The 20,153-nt window shown below is 46.6% G+C and overlaps 1 protein-coding gene across 1 annotated transcript in view; it reads right to left on the bottom strand.

Annotated features, from left to right (window-relative positions):
* The window catches only part of LOC311248764 (uncharacterized protein), a gene marked incomplete at its 3' end in the record, with an annotated part of 32,605 nt that extends 17,130 nt beyond the window's left edge, over nucleotides 1–15,475 (bottom strand). The window contains exons 1-3 of the mRNA XM_084339593.1: nucleotides 15,338–15,475; nucleotides 9,668–9,787; nucleotides 7,363–7,417 (exon numbers count right to left, since the gene is read on the bottom strand). Coding sequence (XP_084195719.1) covers nucleotides 7,363–7,417; nucleotides 9,668–9,787 — 175 coding nt within the window. The remainder of the gene's footprint in view (nucleotides 1–7,362; nucleotides 7,418–9,667; nucleotides 9,788–15,337) is intronic.
* Between the last annotated feature and the right edge of the window lie 4,678 nt (nucleotides 15,476–20,153).

Here is a 20,153-nt window from a genome sequence, read left to right on the forward strand (position 1 = left end):
AACTCCAACCGGGACTATTGCCGCTTTCCCACTGCATGCCATCACCTCCTAACGTTACCGGAGCTACCGGAGCTGATAATAACATTGCCTGAGCTGAAGGTGCGTGACACTAAAATGTCCGTGGGGACCCGGCGCCAACCCATAGATAGTTCCAACTCACCGAATTACGTAATCCACCACAGTTGCACTCAATATTTAAATAATGTTAGTCTAAATAAATGTAGACAGATACATAATAATTTCAAGCAGAACACTAATCTTTCCATTAAGAACTGACAATCAGGGAATTTAAACATGGTGGACATTGTTTTTTTGTGTTTATATTAAAGAAAGGAAAGTCTAGTGCTGGCTGAGCATATTGTTTGTTTGCACTAAGTTAATACTACAAATGTAGCCTATATTTTTCAGTCAGTTCGGTCTTTGTGTGGCAAACATTATTTAAGGCTGTAAACACTTTTAATAAATGAGAAGCATGTTTAGATTTGAGTGTTACATTTTCTTTTATAAAAATTTACGTATATCGAACCGAACTGAAAACCGTGACCCCAAAACCGTGATACGAACCGAACCGTCCATTTTGTGATCCGTCCCACCCCTACCGTTTATCATAAAAATTCAGTGCCCCCGAAATACAAAAAAAAGCCCCCGAAAATCAATTAAGGGGGGCAAAAAAAGCCCTTGAAAAAAAATGTTAATTTCTAACCCTGCATCAGACTCTATAATGCATCACTGAGCCTCACTGCATCACTGAGCACAGGGTGACAGTAGAGGAGCCATCAGACTCTATAATGCATCACTGAGCCTCACTGCATCACTGAGCACAGGGTGACAGTAGAGGAGCCATCAGACTCTATAATGCATCACTGTGCCTCACTGCATCACTGAGCACAGGGTGACAGTAGAGGAGCCATCAGACTCTATAATGCATCACTGAGCCTCACTGCATCACTGAGCACAGGGTGACAGTAGAGGAGCCATCAGACTCTATAGTGCATCACTGAGCCTCACTGCATCACTGAGCACAGGGTGACAGTAGAGGAGCCATCAGACTCTATAGTGCATCACTGAGCCTCACTGCATCACTGAGCACAGGGTGACAGTAGAGGAGCCATCAGACTCTATAATGCATCACTGAGCCTCACTGCATCACTGAGCACAGGGTGACAGTAGAGGAGCCATCAGACTCTATAATGCATCACTGAGCCTCACTGCATCACTGAGCACAGGGTGACAGTAGAGGAGCCATCAGACTCTATAACACATCACTGAGCCTCACTGCATCACTGAGCACAGGGTGACAGTAGAGGAGCCATCAGACTCTATAATGCATCACTGTGCCTCACTGCATCACTGAGCACAGGGTGACAGTAGAGGAGCCATCAGACTCTATAACACATCACTGTGCCTCACTGCATCACTGAGCACAGGGTGACAGTAGAGGAGCCATCAGACTCTATAATGCATCACTGTGCCTCACTGCATCACTGAGCACAGGGTGACAGTAGAGGAGCCATCAGACTCTATAATGCATCACTGTGCCTCACTGCATCACTGAGCACAGGGTGACAGTAGAGGAGCCATCAGACTCTATAATGCATCACTGAGCCTCACTGCATCACTGAGCACAGGGTGACAGTAGAGGAGCCATCAGACTCTATAATGCATCACTGAGCCTCACTGCATCACTGAGCACAGGGTGACAGTAGAGGAGCCATCAGACTCTATAATGCATCACTGAGCCTCACTGCATCACTGAGCACAGGGTGACAGTAGAGGAGCCATCAGACTCTATAGTGCATCACTGTGCCTCACTGCATCACTGAGCACAGGGTGACAGTACAGCCATCAGACTCTATAACACATCACTGAGCCTCACTGCATCACTGAGCACAGGGTGACAGTAGAGCCATCAGACTCTATAATGCATCACTGAGCCTCACTGCATCACTGAGCACAGGGTGACAGTACAGCCATCAGACTCTATAACACATCACTGAGCCTCACTGCATCACTGAGCACAGGGTGACAGTAGAGGAGCCATCAGACTCTATAACACATCACTGAGCCTCACTGCATCACTGAGCACAGGGTGACAGTAGAGGAGCCATCAGACTCTATAATGCATCACTGAGCCTCACTGCATCACTGAGCACAGGGTGACAGTAGAGGAGCCATCAGACTCTATAATGCATCACTGTGCCTCACTGCATCACTGAGCACAGGGTGACAGTAGAGGAGCCATCAGACTCTATGATGCATCACTGAGCCTCACTGCATCACTGAGCACAGGGTGACAGTAGAGGAGCCATCAGACTCTATAATGCATCACTGAGCCTCACTGCATCACTGAGCACAGGGTGACAGTAGAGGAGCCATCAGACTCTATAACACATCACTGTGCCTCACTGCATCACTGAGCACAGGGTGACAGTAGAGGAGCCATCAGACTCTATAATGCATCACTGTGCCTCACTGCATCACTGAGCACAGGGTGACAGTAGAGGAGCCATCAGACTCTATAATGCATCACTGAGCCTCACTGCATCACTGAGCACAGGGTGACAGTAGAGGAGCCATCAGACTCTATAATGCATCACTGAGCCTCACTGCATCACTGAGCACAGGGTGACAGTAGAGGAGCCATCAGACTCTATAACACATCACTGAGCCTCACTGCATCACTGAGCACAGGGTGACAGTACAGCCATCAGACTCTATAATGCATCACTGAGCCTCACTGCATCACTGAGCACAGGGTGACAGTACAGCCATCAGACTCTATAATGCATCACTGAGCCTCACTGCATCACTGAGCACAGGGTGACAGTAGAGGAGCCATCAGACTCTATAATGCATCACTGAGCCTCACTGCATCACTGAGCACAGGGTGACAGCACAGCCTGGTGAAATCTTCCTGGACACTTAAATTCTTTTTACACTTCTCACAATCCTCCTGGACACTTTTCACTTTACATTTATTTTCACACGTATTACTGTACATTTTACTGTATATTTCTGTATATTTTTGGCCGGATAGTTGTATATTTAAGATTTTAGAATGTACCAGAATGTATATACCGGACCATTTTATTCTATATTATATTCTTATTCCTATTTTAGTCCTATTGACTACCTAGTTTATTGTTGTTCAATGTGAGCGATCTGTAGTAGTGCCGAATTTCCCTCTGGATCATTAGGATTTCTATTCTATTTCTATACATGCTTTCAGTTACTGAAGCCCAGCGGCTCATCTGGACAACTCACCAGCGACATCTACTGGTTACATGAAGGCACTACAGGAGAAAGAGGGTCTGAGGTCAATACCTCTCATCTGATATCCGTCTTGTGTGACTGGTGGATGAACGTCTAGCTAATGTTACTTTGTCAAGAGAGACTTGTTCTATTTGTTTGTTTTCTGTTCTTCTTGTTTGTTTGTTGTTCTACTTGTTTGTTAATCTATGTCTAAACTGTACTTGTGTGTCCGATGTGGTTGTATGTCTATTGTTAACAGATCTCTCTTGAAAAATAGATCTTGATCTCAATGAGACCTGTATAAATAAAAGGACAAATAAATAAAAAGGAAATACAAAAGTGTATTTTCTCATGATATGGTGAAATGTTTTAGGTTTATATCTGCATATGGCTCACATTTAATAGTAATACAAATGTAAAAATAACTAATAATACAAATAAGAAATGTTAACAGCCAACATTTTTTAAATCTAATTTCAGCAATAAATCAGAGTGCAGCTGTCCTTGTGTGACAATAACCGATTTTCAAAATGATTGCTCAATGATTATTTAGTATATATTTCTAGCAGCGTAGTTGTGACACGGAGGGTCAGGTTTGCTTGTGCAGACTTTGACTCGGCTAGATTAGGGCTGCAAATAACCACTATTTTGATAGTTGATTTATCTATTGATTATTGAAACGATGTATAACAAATCATAACGTAACGTTATTCCTCATCTTGTACAAGTCGAAAATGTACAATAATAAAACAAAAGGCAAAGTTTTATAAAGAATGCAAAAAAAGTTGTTTTTAAACAAAAACCTGTTTAAGTCTTCAGTTTGAAAGGAGCTGAACATTTTAAATAACAAATAAAAACAGTCTTTTCATCAACTGCCTTCAACCACTGGCTATGGAGGTGCAGCAGCATAGACCCAACTAATCCATTGTAAAAAAGTGTTGCCAACAATCTTTTATAATGGATTAGTTGTTAATTAGCTGATTAGAAAACATATCCCCCAGAACAACATACATCCTCCCTCTCCCTCTTTCACACACAAGTATTGTTCTGCATTTCCATTTTAATATAATTGTATTATTATATTGAATACTATATCTATACCATCGCCGCACGAATCCGCTTCAAGGCCCTCGACCTGGCATATCGCACGGTGAAGGGAATGGCTCCCGCCTACCTCCGGTCAATGGTCTCTAACTACACACCCTCAAGACACCCTACGCTCTGCATCTTCTAACTACACACCCTCAAGACACCCTACGCTCTGCATCTTCTAACTACACACCCTCAAGACCCCTACACTCTGCATCTTCTAACTACACACCCTCAAGACCCCTACACTCTGCATCTTCTAACTACACACCCTCAAGACCCCTACGCTCTGCATCTTCTAACTACACACCCTCAAGACCCCTACACTCTGCATCTTCTAACTACACACCCTCAAGACCCCTACGCTCTGCATCTTCTAACTACACACCCTCAAGACCCCTACGCTCTGCATCTTCTAACTACACACCCTCAAGACCCCTACGCTCTGCATCTTCTAACTACACACCCTCAAGACCCCTACACTCTGCATCTTCTAACTACACACCCTCAAGACCCCTACGCTCTGCATCTTCTAACTACAGTTACTACACACCATCAAGATCGCTACGCTCTGCATCTTCTAACTACACACCCTCAAGACCCCTACGCTCTGCATCTTCTAACTACACACCCTCAAGACCCCTACACTCTGCATCTTCTAACTACACACCCTCAAGACCCCTACGCTCTGCATCTTCTAACTACACACCCTCAAGACCCCTACACTCTGCATCTTCTAACTACACACCCTCAAGACCCCTACACTCTGCATCTTCTAACTACACACCCTCAAGACCCCTACGCTCTGCATCTTCTAACTACACACCCTCAAGACCCCTACACTCTGCATCTTCTAACTACACACCCTCAAGACCCCTACGCTCTGCATCTTCTAACTACACACCCTCAAGACCCCTACGCTCTGCATCTTCTAACTACACACCCTCAAGACCCCTACGCTCTGCATCTTCTAACTACACACCCTCAAGACCCCTACGCTCTGCATCTTCTAACTACACACCCTCAAGACCCCTACGCTCTGCATCTTCTAACTACACACCCTCAAGACCCCTACGCTCTGCATCTTCTAACTACACACCCTCAAGACCCCTACGCTCTGTATCTTCTAACTACACACCCTCAAGATCGCTACGCTCTGCATCTTCTAACTACACACCCTCAAGACCCCTACGCTCTGCATCTTCTAACTACACACCCTCAAGACCCCTACGCTCTGCATCTTCTAACTACACACCCTCAAGACCCCTACGCTCTGCATCTTCTAACTACACACCCTCAAGACCCCTACGCTCTGCATCTTCTAACTACACACCCTCAAGACCCCTACGCTCTGCATCTTCTAACTACACACCCTCAAGACCCCTACGCTCTGCATCTTCTAACTACACACCCTCAAGACCCCTACGCTCTGCATCTTCTAACTACACACCCTCAAGACCCCTACACTCTGCATCTTCTAACTACACACCTTCAAGACCCCTACGCTCTACATCTTCTAACTACACACCCTCAAGACCCCTACGCTCTGCATCTTCTAACTACACACCCTCAAGACCCCTACGCTCTGCATCTTCTAACTACACACCCTCAAGACCTCTACGCTCTGCATCTTCTAACTACACACCCTCAAGACCCCTACGCTCTGCATCTTCTAACTACACACCCTCAAGACCCCTACGCTCTGCATCTTCTAACTACATACCCTCAAGACCCCTACGCTCTGCATCTTCTAACTACACACCCTCAAGACCCCTACACTCTGCATCTTCTAACTACACACCCTCAAGACCCCTACGCTCTGCATCTTCTAACTACACACCCTCAAGACCCCTACGCTCTGCATCTTCTAACTACACACCCTCAAGACCCCTAAGCTCTGCATCTTCTAACTACACACCCTCAAGACCCCTACGCTCTGCATCTTCTAACTACACACCCTCAAGACCCCTACGCTCTGCATCTTCTAACTACACACCCTCAAGACCCCTACACTCTGCATCTTCTAACTACACACCCTCAAGACCCCTACACTCTGCATCTTCTAACTACACACCCTCAAGACCCCTACACTCTGCATCTTCTAACTACACACCCTCAAGACCCCTACGCTCTGCATCTTCTAACTACACACCCTCAAGACCCCTACGCTCTGCATCTTCTAACTACACACCCTCAAGACCCCTACACTCTGCATCTTCTAACTACACACCCTCAAGACCCCTACGCTCTGCATCTTCTAACTACACACCCTCAAGACCCCTACGCTCTGCATCTTCTAACTACACACCCTCAAGACCCCTACGCTCTGCATCTTCTAACTACACACCCTCAAGACCCCTACGCTCTGCATCTTCTAACTACACACCCTCAAGACCCCTACACTCTGCATCTTCTAACTACACGCCCTCAAGACCCCTACGCTCTGCATCTTCTAACTACACACCCTCAAGACCCCTACGCTCTGCATCTTCTAACTACACACCCTCAAGACCCCTACGCTCTGCATCTTCTAACTACACACCCTCAAGACCCCTACGCTCTGCATCTTCTAACTACACGCCCTCAAGACCCCTACGCTCTGCATCTTGTGGCCGCCTCAGACCTACTCCTATCCGAGCTCCTGGGGGGTCATCAAGGAGGCCTATTCTCTGTCCTCGCTCCACAACGGTGGAACGAACTTCGCCACCACAGTCAGGACAGCCGAAACCCGAATCAATATTTGAAATGAAAAATTAATTTTTTTTAATAAAATAAAATACTAACCTTCTTACTGTCTTGAGTCCTCTACTGTCCTGCACTCTTCCTAATATACTAACATACACTCAACACTGCAGCACTCAAGCTTCAACACTTTGATGAACATTGTTACTCAGTTGTACCCTTCCTGCTGACTTGTCGTACAAAACGTGTAAGTCGCTTTGGATAAAAGCATTCAGCTAAATTACTAAATGTAAGTATCTGTTTAGACAAGGTTGTGTTTCATGACATCATCGTCCTTACCGGTCTTGTCTGACAACACTCTGGCCTCTGGCTTCAACTGTAAGCATTTGTTCACCTGAATCAAACCAAATACAAAAACAGGGAACAACATTTTCTTTTTAGCTTTAGATTTAAAAAAATACTACCAGCCAGAGAGATTTTTTTACCGGCCAAAAAAATTATAAATAGCTTTTTAGTATATCTGCATGAATTATTATATGTATTGTGTGTTATCTCTCCACTCCACGCCATGGTAGTGCTTGTGCCAGCAAAGGTGATACGATTAAAATAATAGTTTTAATATACAGTATATAGGCAATAAACATATTTAAATCAATATCTTCTTTTTGAATAAAATAGGATGAGGAATCAGGATTGTTGAAGCTAAGAGGGGGGGAGAATAGCTTATAGCAGCCTTAAGGCAAACTGGGCCTACAACAGGAATGGCGAGGATGTAAAGCATGTTAGACGCATTCCCCAAAAGAATTTGAATACACAAATGTGGCTGGGGGTCAATAAAAACAATACAACAAACAAAAAAACATAAAGAAAATATATATATATATATTTTTTTTTATTATTATTTCGATTCTAACATTTTCAAATCGACGCAGTTGAATGGTCACATTGGGATCGATGCATGGTTACACCCCTACTGCACATGGAAACAGTGGTGAGAGGAGTCGCCACAGGGCTGCAGAGCCGTCATAGGTTCTAACATGTAAGGTGGGGGCAGCGGGGGCTCAGCCCCTCCCTTCAGGCTGGAGTTGACGTGAAACACAGAAGTGATCAAATGCGAGCGAAACGCGCACCGTCGAGTCCTGGATCTAGGCAGAATCCCGAATAGTGGTTTAAGAGAAGTTATTTATACTTTGAACGTGATTCATTGCGCACTAGTTAGATTACATGTTGCGCATGTTATGACTTTGAACGTCTGTCATTTCCACCGCTAAAGGCAGATACAAGTAACAACAATACGATGTGTCGATCATGAATATGCAAATCGGTGAAATGTCATGGTCGATGACGTCGAAAACGTTGCCGCCCTACATGGAACCCTCTACTCTCTACAGCAGGAACCCTCTACTCTTTACTTTATTTATTGGGTTAAGGCAGGGGTCGGCAACCTGCGGCTCCGACGTTGGAGATGGAGTGACACTGTGACACTGAAGTGAAAAAATATTTCATCAACTAAGATATTTAGTCAACAAAAGACTTACCTGTATGCCTGATATGTGGTGCGAAATTTGCGAACAACGAAAAATTTACTTTTTATTTGATAGATTTTCCACAAATAAGGGAAGGACTCTAATAGAGCTGCATAGTTCAGGGTTTTATTTCAAAGTAGGTCTACAGATGTCTGTGTTTTTTCTCCTTTTCTGTGTTTTATTTCAAAGTAGGTCTACACATGGTAGTCTTTTTTCAAAGTGGACTACTTTTTATTTGATAAATGTTCCACAAATAAGGGAGGACTCAAATATACCTGAATATTTCAGGGTTTTATTTCAAAGTCGGTCTACAGACACCAGTGTTTTGTCTCCTCTTCTGTGTTTTATTAAAAATAGGTCTACACAGCCAGTCTTTTTTCTCCTCTTCATAAGAGTTTGAGGTTTTCCTTTGTTATAACAGGTAAAAACAGCAATAAAAAGTCAAACAATTTCTTTTTGTTGCTTTATAATTCCATTAATGCAACAGACTGTGTGCTATAAGTATAAAGTATAATAAATTGCTAATTACTTTGGGTGTGCAATTGTCATGCGTTTTATGCTAAATGTGGGGTATGCTTGAGGATATATAAAACGTTATACACTGTGTTATCTTCATTTTAAGGGTAAATGAGCATTTTATTTTGTGGGAGGGGGGTTGATGACCCCTGGGTTAAGGCAACAATCCAGTTTGATAAGCAAGTGAAACGCTGGCACTGTCGAGCCCTGCATCACGTGAAGATGACTGGATTTGTTTTACATTTCTTCTTAACCAAAGGCTGCCTTACTGTTGTCTTCTACAAGTTACCAAAGATGTTTCAAAAGAAACGTGCCCGACTCCCTCTCAACACAAACTGAAACTAGTGTTTGGGCTCGAGGGGGAAACAGGCCAGAGGGTGCGCTGCATTTAGCTACAACATAAGAAAGCCAGAATTGAAATATAAATTTGATTAATCGAACAGCCCTAGTATTTGGTCGTAACCCTTTCACTGCCACACGACAGAAGGTTAACCCTTTACTATCACACAACCGACGGCGATGCTCCATCATTGGCTAACCTTCTGTATTGTCACAGTGAAAGGGTTAACCGGCTGCCGTGTGGCAGTGAAAGGGTTAATTACCTTGTTGGTGTAGATGGGCACTGTGGAGATGGATGTTGGGTTGATGATTCTGCGTCGTTTAGGTGGAGGCTTCCGTGGGACGTTCACCTCCAGGTCACTGCTGCTGTCACTGTCTGCCATCTGAGAACAACAGACACCATCAGTCAGTCCTCTGAGAACAACAGACACCATCAGTCAGTCCTCTGAGAACAACAGACACCATCAGTCAGTCCTCTGAGAACAACAGACACCATCAGTCAGTCCTCTGAGAACAACAGACACCATCAGTCAGTCCTCTGAGAACAACAGACACCATCAGTCAGTCCTCTGAGAACAACAGACACCATCAGTCAGTCCTCTGAGAACAACAGACACCATCAGTCAGTCCTCTGAGAACAACAGACACCATCAGTCAGTCCTCTGAGAACAACAGACACCATCAGTCAGTCCTCTGAGAACAACAGACACCATCAGTCAGTCCTCTGAGAACAACAGACACCATCAGTCAGTCCTCTGAGAACAACAGACACCATCACACACATGTGTTAGGCACACTTGATTTCTATCTGAATTGCGCCTAGGTGAGATGAGAGATGAGGTGAGAGATGCTAATTTTAACCGTTTTTTTCAGAAGAATATAGTCTGATTTATATTCCCAACAAAGACAAAGCTTCAATAATAAGATTGATTGATTGATTGATTGAACATTTTAATTAACAGATTGCAGAATGGGTACAATACAGTACGGCTCAATACACACAATTGTTAAGGGGATGCAGACCAGAGAAAGACTTTCGTCTTGTTTACATCAGGGTCCCCCATTTTCAATCAAGGATGAGTTATTCAGTTTGAAGTAGTAGAATGCTTTATTTTGGTCTACGTATAGTTTTGAAAGGTGTGTTTTGGCCTGGGATTGTGAATGGAGTGATAACACACACAAGACTATAGCATGTTATTTTCTAGCACTATGGGGCTATACCATGTCAGAAATCACAGTACTGTATGTTATACAAAAAGAGTCCAGAAAAGAGTATATACATTTGACGTAAAAACTGTACATTGGGGGAGGTTGGGTGGGGGGTGGGGGCGGGGGGGGGTTGGGCAGGAGGGGTGGGGGGGACACTGTACAACTGTACAAGCAAAACTGTACGTTGGAATATTGACAACCATACTTGGTCATTTACTGTACATTGGAGGGGGTTGGGTTAGGACATTTACAGGGGCCAGTTTCGAATTGCAGTCTCCCGTAGGTGTTCTTTGAGAGCGTTTTTGAAAGTGGGTAGTGATTCACATTCCTTTACAGCTTTGGGTAGGGCGTTCCACATTGATGTGGCATAATTGCGAAACGTGTTTAGTCCCTTGTTTGAGCCGAATCTGGGTTTCACATGATTTGTGGAGCTCCCTCTGGTGTTGTGATCGTGGTATTCACTGACCTTTGGGAAGTATTTTGACATGTACATGGGTACCTTGGTCGTGTAGTGTATCTTGTAGACCAGGCCCATTGCAAGTTGCTGTACTCTGTCGTCTACTCTAAGCCATCCTAGGTTGTCAAAGTGGGCAGGGGTGAGGTGGGTTCTAGGAGTAAGGTCATGCAGTAGTCTGACCAGTTTGTTTTGAGATGTTTGTAATTTTGTTTTAGCGCCTTTGAGTAGCTTTGGTACCATGAGGTGCATGCATAGTCATAGTACCCTTGAATGAGTGCTCCTGCCAGAGTCTTCAGGGTATTCTTGTTTACCAGAGAGGAGATCCGGTACAAGAATCTAGTTCGTTGGTTGACTTTTTTTATTACATTGGATGCCATTTTGTCACAGGAAAGATTAGCCTCTAGGATGGAACCCAGGTAGGTCATTTCGTCTTTCCTTGTGACAATATTGTCACCCACTGCAACTGAGAAGCCGTCGGTCTTGCTGAGTTTGTTATTTGATCCGAAGAGAATGGACTCTGTTTTGCCCATGTGTAATGATAGTTTGTTATCAGCAAGCCAGGTGCAGATTTTGCCTAGTTCCGAGCTGAGGGTTTTTTCAACCTGTAACTTGTTCTTGTCAGAGACCATCAGGGCTGAGTCGTCCGCAAACAAGAACAAGTTGCAGTCACAGGCTGACGACATGTCATTTGCATAAATTAGGAACAGTAGCGGTCCTAGTATGCTTCCTTGTGGAACACCACAGCTCACTGTGAGGGGGGGGGATAGGGTACCGTTTACCTCCACCATCTGTTCTCTCCCCTCCAGGTAGGATTGTATCCAGCTCACTGATAAACTATCAAAACCAATTGCTTTTAGCTTGTCAATCAGAATGGTGTGATTGACAGTGTCGAAGGCCTTTTGTAGGTCCAGCATGACCATGCCGCAGTATTTGCCCGCGTCCACCTCTTGTTTGATGTGGTCGTTCAAGTAGAGAAGGCATGTGTCAGTGGAGTGGGATGTTCTGAAGCCAGATTGGAATTCGTAGATTAGATTTTTTTCCGCTAGGTACTTTTCGACCTGTTCGTAGACAATTTTTTCCATGACTTTCGAGATGGAGGTAAGGATAGAAACAGGGCGGTAGTTGCCTGGGTCTAATTTACTGCCTTTTTTGTGCAGAGGCAGGGCTGTACACTGCGATGAGATTATCGCGAATTGCCCCTTTAATTGGCCGTTGCGATTAGTAAATAATATTTGGGGGCGGGCTTGCGAGTAGTGATTTCAAGCCTTGCATTCGCATTTCACTCCTAAATTATCCAAGGCTGAGCACTCACTCTGATAGACTGGCTGACTGTCTGATTTAGCTATGACGAAAAGTAAAGTTTCTTCATAGCTCATTTCTTCATAGAAAGTCACAGGCACCTGGAATCGCGTGCCTGTGACTTTCAATTCCCTTATCGCTGCCAGGTTTTCCCGACCGTTCTAACGTTAGCATGTTAGCATGTAGCTAATGGCAGACTATTTGATTCCTTAAGGCAAGCCAAGGGCTCGAAATTGCCTGGGTTTTGGTTATATACTCCCGAAATGCTCCCGCTGTTTGGCTACTTCTATGTGCAGTGAAAACTACTCGAAATGCTTTAGAACCTAGTCATTGATTTAGTTCAGGGTTAGCCGCGGAGCTAACGCTAGCTAACGCTAGCTAATCAAGCTCACAGAGAGATATAAACAGCTGACAGCAGGTAGTACAGGTACAAATACAATAAAACAAGGGGTGGGGGCTGTTGTGTAAACCTTGTACTCTTTAGTTCACATATAATGAGAGACGTGAGTGCTTGTTTACTAGTCTCTGTAAGCCAGGAAGAGTGGTGCAACATACAAATGTGTCCGTGTAGCAACACAAGCCAATACTTTAAAGGACAGGCCTGCCCGCGTGTACCTGTTCTGCAACAGTAAGTGACTTCCGGGTAGGCCTGATTGGCCCCGACAGGCACGTGACGCGGCAAACTCAGGACGCGCAACGAGGCTGCTGAGAGCTGTCGCGCGGAAATAGGCTGTCTATTGCCATTCTCTAACACAAACTCTAACCTTAACCAGCTCCTTAACAGCGCCTAAACTTAACCGTTCTAACCTTAACCAACTCCGAAACAATGCCTAACCTTAACCTTAACCATGCCTAACCTTAACCATAGAAAGAATATTGCCATTCTCTAAGACAAACTCTAACCTTAACCAGCTCCTTAACAGCGCCTAAACTTAACCGTTCTAACCTTAACCAACTCCGAAACAATGCCTAACCTTAACCTTAACCTTAACCATGCCTAACCTTAACCGGCGAAAGAATACACGTTAAAAAAAAATCACGTTAAAAAAAAAAGATTTGATGGGTTTCGAACTCACCAACAACGGACCGCAGGATCGCAGGACCACTGCTCTGCCAGGTGAGCTATAGCGCCGAATGAAAGTTATGGCGTATTTGGACGGTTACGTAATTCCGCAAGCTCTGCCGCTCGGCTCCGCGGAGCGTGCCGCGCGGCAGAGAAAGTTGCGCGTCACGTGCCTGTCGGGGCCAATCAGGCCTACCCCGGAAGTCACTTACTGTTGCGGAACAGTTACACGCGGCCCGGGGAGGGAGCTCTCTCTCTCTCTGTGTGTGTGTGTGTGTGTGTGTGTGTGTGTGTGTGTGTGTGTGTGTGTGTGTGTGTGTGTGTGTGAGAGAGAGTGTGAGTGAGAGACAGAAGTCAGAGGAATAACAACCTGTTATTCAATAGATTAAATTCGTAATAATAATAATAATAATAATAATAATAATAAAAAAATAAAAACATTTTAAGAGAATCTCAAATACATTATTTTATTTAAGTGTAGGCTATAGTTAATGTTTTATTTTTTACAGTTTTTGTATTTTTCTGACATGGGGGCTCAACAATAAATGACAATCAGAAATGTCAAGTTGCATGTTGTTATTCTAACCAGCTTAGACCCCGACGCTCTGCATCTTCTGGCCGCCTCAGACCTACTCCTATCCAAGCTCCGGGAGGGTCATCAAAGAGAAGCCGCCTATTCTCAGTCCTTGCCCCACAATGGTGGAATGAACTACCCACCCCAGTTAGGACAGCCGAAACACGTCCAATCTTTCGCCGTCGACTAAAGACGCACTTCTTCAACCATTATCTGAATAAAAAAATATATATCTAACCCTAACTAACCGTACTGTCATGCACTTGTCCTAATAAACTAACCTACACTGTAGCACTCAACACTTTGATGAACATTGTGTCTCAGCTGATAGAGTTGTGCTCTTCCTGATGGCTTGTCGTACAGAACTTGTAAGTCGCTTTGGATAAAAGCGTCAGCTAAATGACTAAATGTAGTTCTGTTGCATTTCCAATTTATTTATTTAAATTATAAATTGATCAGGTATCGATAAGGGAATCGATAAAGAATCGAATCGATAAGCAGAATCGATAATGGAATCGTATCGATAAAATCCTATCAATTCCCATCCCTAGTGGTAATATGAAGTTCAGTTGGTTCATTATAAAAGATACAAACCTGACAACAAAAGCACTTAAATGTTAAATAAAAGGACCACAGTAATGAGGCAGGAGGAACATAATTTTTTTCACTATAATGGTAAAATTGTTATTAAAAAATTTGCCCCTAAAAAATATTTTTTGACCCTAAATTTCTCATTTAGGGGCAAGTGTGCCCCTAGTGAAAAAGCTTAGCGTACAGCCCTGAGAGGGGTCACTCTCGCAACTTTTAAGTCCTTGGGGACGTGCCCCTGTTTTATGGAGAGGATTATTATGTGTGTGATGACTGGGGTGATGGCGGCTGCTGAGTCTCTGAGGAATTTGGAGGGGATGTTGTCATGGCCAGTGGCCTTGTTAGGTTGGAGTGCGCTCAGTTTTTTGAGTACCTCGTCTGTTGTTACCATTTCTAGTTTGAAGTCGTCTTTGCGGACCCCTAGGTTTTTGTAGTAAGCTACTTGCTACTATGTGTTCTACCCCATAATGTTAAGGGGATGCAGACCAGAGAAAGACTTGTTTACATCAGGGTCCCCCATTTTCAATTCATCATAGATTGTCCTGGCTCACGGACTATATTTGAAAGAGGCAGATTCAGTTTCCTGTACTTAACGTTAGATATTTCCCTAAATCAATAACAAATCCATCATCATCCGCCTGCGATGCTATAATCTAACTAATGTCATTTGATCACAGTTCGAGTGCTGAGCTGCAGCTTTCTCTCCGTCTGCTTCAGTTTCAGCTTCAGCTTTTACTACTCACGGTTGAAACTATCCGTCACCGTGAAGAACGTAATTTAATAAATTGTAATAATCCTCGTGACGTTGCGATGTCCGCCGGTATTGAATGTACCGGGGATCGATCGCTGTGATCAGAGCAGTGTTGGCTGCGGGCGGCAGCTTCAGCTCACGGACCCGTGTTGTAAAACAAAGGCAAACACTGCAACACCAACTTCCGGTTTACACCTTTGTTTTCTTCACAATAAAAGCGCAGAAGTTGATTTTTTGATTTTTTTTTTTTACAAAGTCACAAAGTGCTGTTAACCCTTTCACTGTGACAATACAGAAGGTTAGCGGACGCAGAGCTAATGATGGAGCATCGCCGTCGGTTGTGTGATAGTAAAGGGTTAACCTTCTGTCGTGTGGCAGTGAAAGGGTTAACCGTTTGGTGGTGTGGCAGTGAAAGGGTTAAAGTCCACCTTGTTATCCCACCCCAGGACGAGCAGAACATCACTAACTGGGATTAGACTAGCTAGTTAACTAGTTCTACGCTGGCGGTGATGATGATGGTGATAATTAGAGAATATCTAGACAGCGCCTCTATAACAGACGGTCCTGCACAGTAGCGCAGCAACCGGAACAGGAAGTTGAGACGCTACTTGTAAATACACCTGCAGTCGTCCGAGACTTATTTGTATATTGTTTTCTTCTTTATTAAACTGGATGGAACAAATGGAATATCGTTCTTATTTATATACAAATATCTGGATGTAGTCCAACGGATATGATCAGTGGACTGTGGATCAGAGGAGGACGACGAGGTGCGCAAACAGACCGGAGAAAGTCGGATAGTCGACGGAGCCGTCGGCAAACAACACGGCACCTTGTCGACTTAAAGGACCAGGACACTGTTAACGTCGACAATTGGTATGGATTTTTTTTTGCTTTCATGGGATTATAGTGGACTTTTATTATTAGTTCCAACGGAAGATGCCAAAAGGGATTATTTTTTTGGAGCTACAGCTGTAGTCTGAAGTAATTTTTATACATTGGAAGCAAGCTATTAATTATTCATCCAAATAACTGACAATGGTGCTTATAAATGCAGAGTGCCCTATTGAGGATTGTGACTATGTAGCTGAGCATGTAGCGGCGGCCGTGGTGGCGGCCATGTTAAGTGTACACGCCACTATACATGTCGCAGGCGCAGCCCCCTGGGCGCCGGGCGCAAATGCTAAAATGGGGAAGCTAAAGCGTCCCTCCATAGCACTGGCCGGAACGGGCGAGGCCTGGTCATACTTTGTAACCCGCTGGGGTGAGTATAAAACAGGCACCAAGCTGGTCGGGCCCGACATAGTTTCACAGCTACTGGAGTGCTGCGAGGAGGATCTGAGGAAGGACCTCACACGCGCGGCAGGCAGGAGCCTAGCGGGCAACGACGAGGAGGACGTCCTCGCTGCCATGAAGGCACTCGCCGTTCGCGCAGAGAACACCATGGTAGCTCGGGCAGCCCTGTCTAACATGCGGCAGGGTTATGAAGAGCCCATCCGGTCGTTCCACGCCCGCATCAAGGGGCAGGCGGACACGTGCAAGTACCAGATGAAATGCACTAGGACAGGGTGCGACCAAGTCAACGACTTCACGGAAGAGATCCTACGTGACGTGATTGCCCGTGGCATTGCAGATTCGGAAATACAGCTCGACCTGCTCGGTGAGAAGAACCAGAACATGCCACTAAAGGACATGATCGAGTATATCGAGGCTAAGGAGTCTGGAAAGCGCTCTGCATCGCGCCTGCTTGACCCTCAGAGCGCGGACACGGTCAGCAATTCGTACAGGCGGGTGAGACAACAGGACACCCGCGCCAGAGGAGGAGCCAGGCTAGAGAAACCAAAGGCCAAGCCCGAAGGGGTATGCATCCACTGCGGCGAGGTGGGCCACGGCAAAACACCCCAGTGGCACGCCAGACGTGCCGAGTGCCCAGCATACGGTAAAAAGTGTCGGAAGTGTGGCCGCCAGAATCACCTCGAGAGGGCCTGCCTGGGTGGCCGATCGACTAGGCCCCCACCCGGAGAGACAGACTGGACGTGTGACGAGCAGACAGCAGCATTCGTTGAGCTATGCACAATCAGCACAGATGGCGAGTTACGCACGCTTCCCCTCGCTCACCACCTGTACGATGATATGTGCGACAAGTGGATGAAGCGTGCGTCCAGCCCGCAGCCATACGTCAACCTCACTCTCACCACCGAGCACGAGGATTACAAGGCTCTGGGTTTTGACCTCCTAAAACGCACCCGTGCAGTATCCCTGCCTGCTATGGCCGATACGGGATGCCAAAGCTGCCTGATCGGCATTAAAGTCGCTCAACAAATGGGCCTAAGCACAGAGGACCTCATCCCCGTATCCATGACCATGAAAGCTGCGAACAATAAGGGAATTCGGATCCTCGGAGCTGCGGTAGTCAGATTCGCCGGCAACAGTGGTGACGCTCGAAGGTTGGAGACACGCCAAATCGCGTATGTGACGGACACCTCAGACCGCATATTTCTCTCCCGCGCAGCCTGCGTGGACCTGGGAATGATCTCCGCCCAGTTCCCAACACTCGGGGAGGTGAATCTGGCGACATCAGAAGTATGTGACTGCCCGCGGCGTGCGGAGCCGCCGACCAGGCCAACCACACTCCCCATGTTGGCGATCGAGGCTAACAGGAAGGCGTTACGGAGACACTTGTTAGAACTGTACGCTCAGAGCACATTTAACACATGCCCCCACCAGACATTACCGAAAATGACCGGCCCACCACTCCGCCTCATGCTTAATGAGGATGCGACACCGGTTGCCTGTCACACCCCCATCCCCGTGGCCCTACACTGGCAAGAGGAGGTAAAGGCAGGCCTCGACCAGGACGTCCGCCTCGGCGTGTTGGAGGAAGTACCAATCGGTACACCGGTGACGTGGTGTCATCGCATGGTGATCTGCGCGAAGAAGACAGGCAAACCGCGACGCACTGTCGACTTCCAGGCCCTGAACAAGTATGCACTCCGCGAGACCCACCACACCCAATCTCCATTCCACCAAGCGAGATGTGTGCCTAACGGGAAACTCAAGACTGTGTTTGATGCCTGGAATGGTTACCACAGCGTCCCATTACACAAGGACGATCGCCACAAGACGACGTTCATAACCCCATGGGGCCGCTACCGGTACCTGTCGGCCCCGCAGGGGTACATGGCATCGGGGGACGGTTACTCGCGACGGTATGACGAGGTTGTCGCGGACATAGGCAACAAAACTAAGTGCATAGACGACACGCTACTATGGTCAGATACGATTGAGGAGAGCTACTTCCAGGCGGTCCAGTGGCTGGACATATGCGGCCGGAATGGAATAGTCCTCAACCCGGAGAAGTTCATTTTTAGCGCACCCACGGTGGACTTCGCTGGCTTTACAATCACCATGACTGATGTGCGACCGTGCAGTCGCTACCTGGAGGCGATACACGACTTCCCACAACCACGTAATGTCACGGACATCAGGTCGTGGTTCGGGCTGGTCAACCAGGTGGCCTACGCCTTCAGTATGGCCAAGCGTATGCAGCCATTCCGGAAGCTCCTGAAGAGTGGAGAACGCTTCGAGTGGTCCGCGGAGTTGGAAGACATATTCCGTGAGTCAAAGGATGTGATCATCGAAGAAATTGAGCGTGGTGTACGCATTTTTGACAAAACCAGGCCAACATGTATCGCCACGGACTGGTCAAAGGAGGGCATTGGATTCTGGTTATTCCAGAAACATTGCCGATGTATGCCAGTCAGACCCTTCTGCTGCACTGATGGGTGGAAGATAACCCTGGTTGGCAGCAGATTCACGCATGCGGCGGAGTCCAGGTACGCGCCCATAGAGGGCGAGGCTCTTGCGGTCGCGGACGCATTGGACAAGGCACGCTACTTTGTGTTGGGATGCGAGGACTTGATTGTAGCTGTAGACCATAAGCCGCTGCTGAGACTCCTTGCAGACAGGGCGCTCGATGACATACCAAACCCACGCCTACGGAACCTCAAGGAGAAGACCTTGCGTTATCGTTTCCGCATCGTGCATGTCCCGGGCATGAGGAACAAGGCGGCGGACGCCATGTCACGTAGGCCGGTTGGCACCACACGGCCATCACTTATGGACCTTCCAGATGACAACGCCCACCTCCCACCCAGTACGCACACTGATGTACTGTCCTTCCTACGCCAGACCGAGCCAGGGAATGACGACGACACTGAGGAGGATGACCTGGCATGGTGTGCTGCGGGCCTTGAATCATTGCGGTCAGTGACATGGGATCGTGTCAGGGAGGCCACCAGCAGCGATGGTGAGATGCGCACCCTGGAGGAAATGGCGACGGACGGCATCCCCGACTCAAAATTCGAGATGCCGACGACGATCCGTGACTTCCACCAGTACCGTGAGAACATCACATCAACTGATGGGGTGGTCTTGTACAAGGACAGGGTGATTATACCACTCTCTCTCCGCAGAGAAGTGCTGAGCGCCCTACACGCTGCCCACCAGGGCGTATCGATGATGACCGCCCGCGCAGAATCCTCTGTGTTCTGGCCAGGCATGTCGGCTGACATCAGCGCCACTCGGAGGAACTGCGAGCACTGCCACCGGATGGCACCTTCACAGCCTGGAGCGCCGCCAACCCCGCCGATCCCAGTTGTTTACCCTTTTCAGGCGGTGTGTTCGGACTTCTTCATGCACAGGGGCGTGCACTACCTCGTGACGGTGGACCGGTACTCAAACTGGCCGATCATCTCGAAGGCGACGGGGGGCGCCGCCGGCCTCATAAATCACCTACGTCGGGCCTT

Source organism: Notolepis coatsorum (assembly GCF_963971535.1).
Source record: "Notolepis coatsorum genome assembly, contig: SCAFFOLD_1188, whole genome shotgun sequence".
NCBI lineage: Eukaryota > Metazoa > Chordata > Actinopteri > Aulopiformes > Paralepididae > Notolepis > Notolepis coatsorum.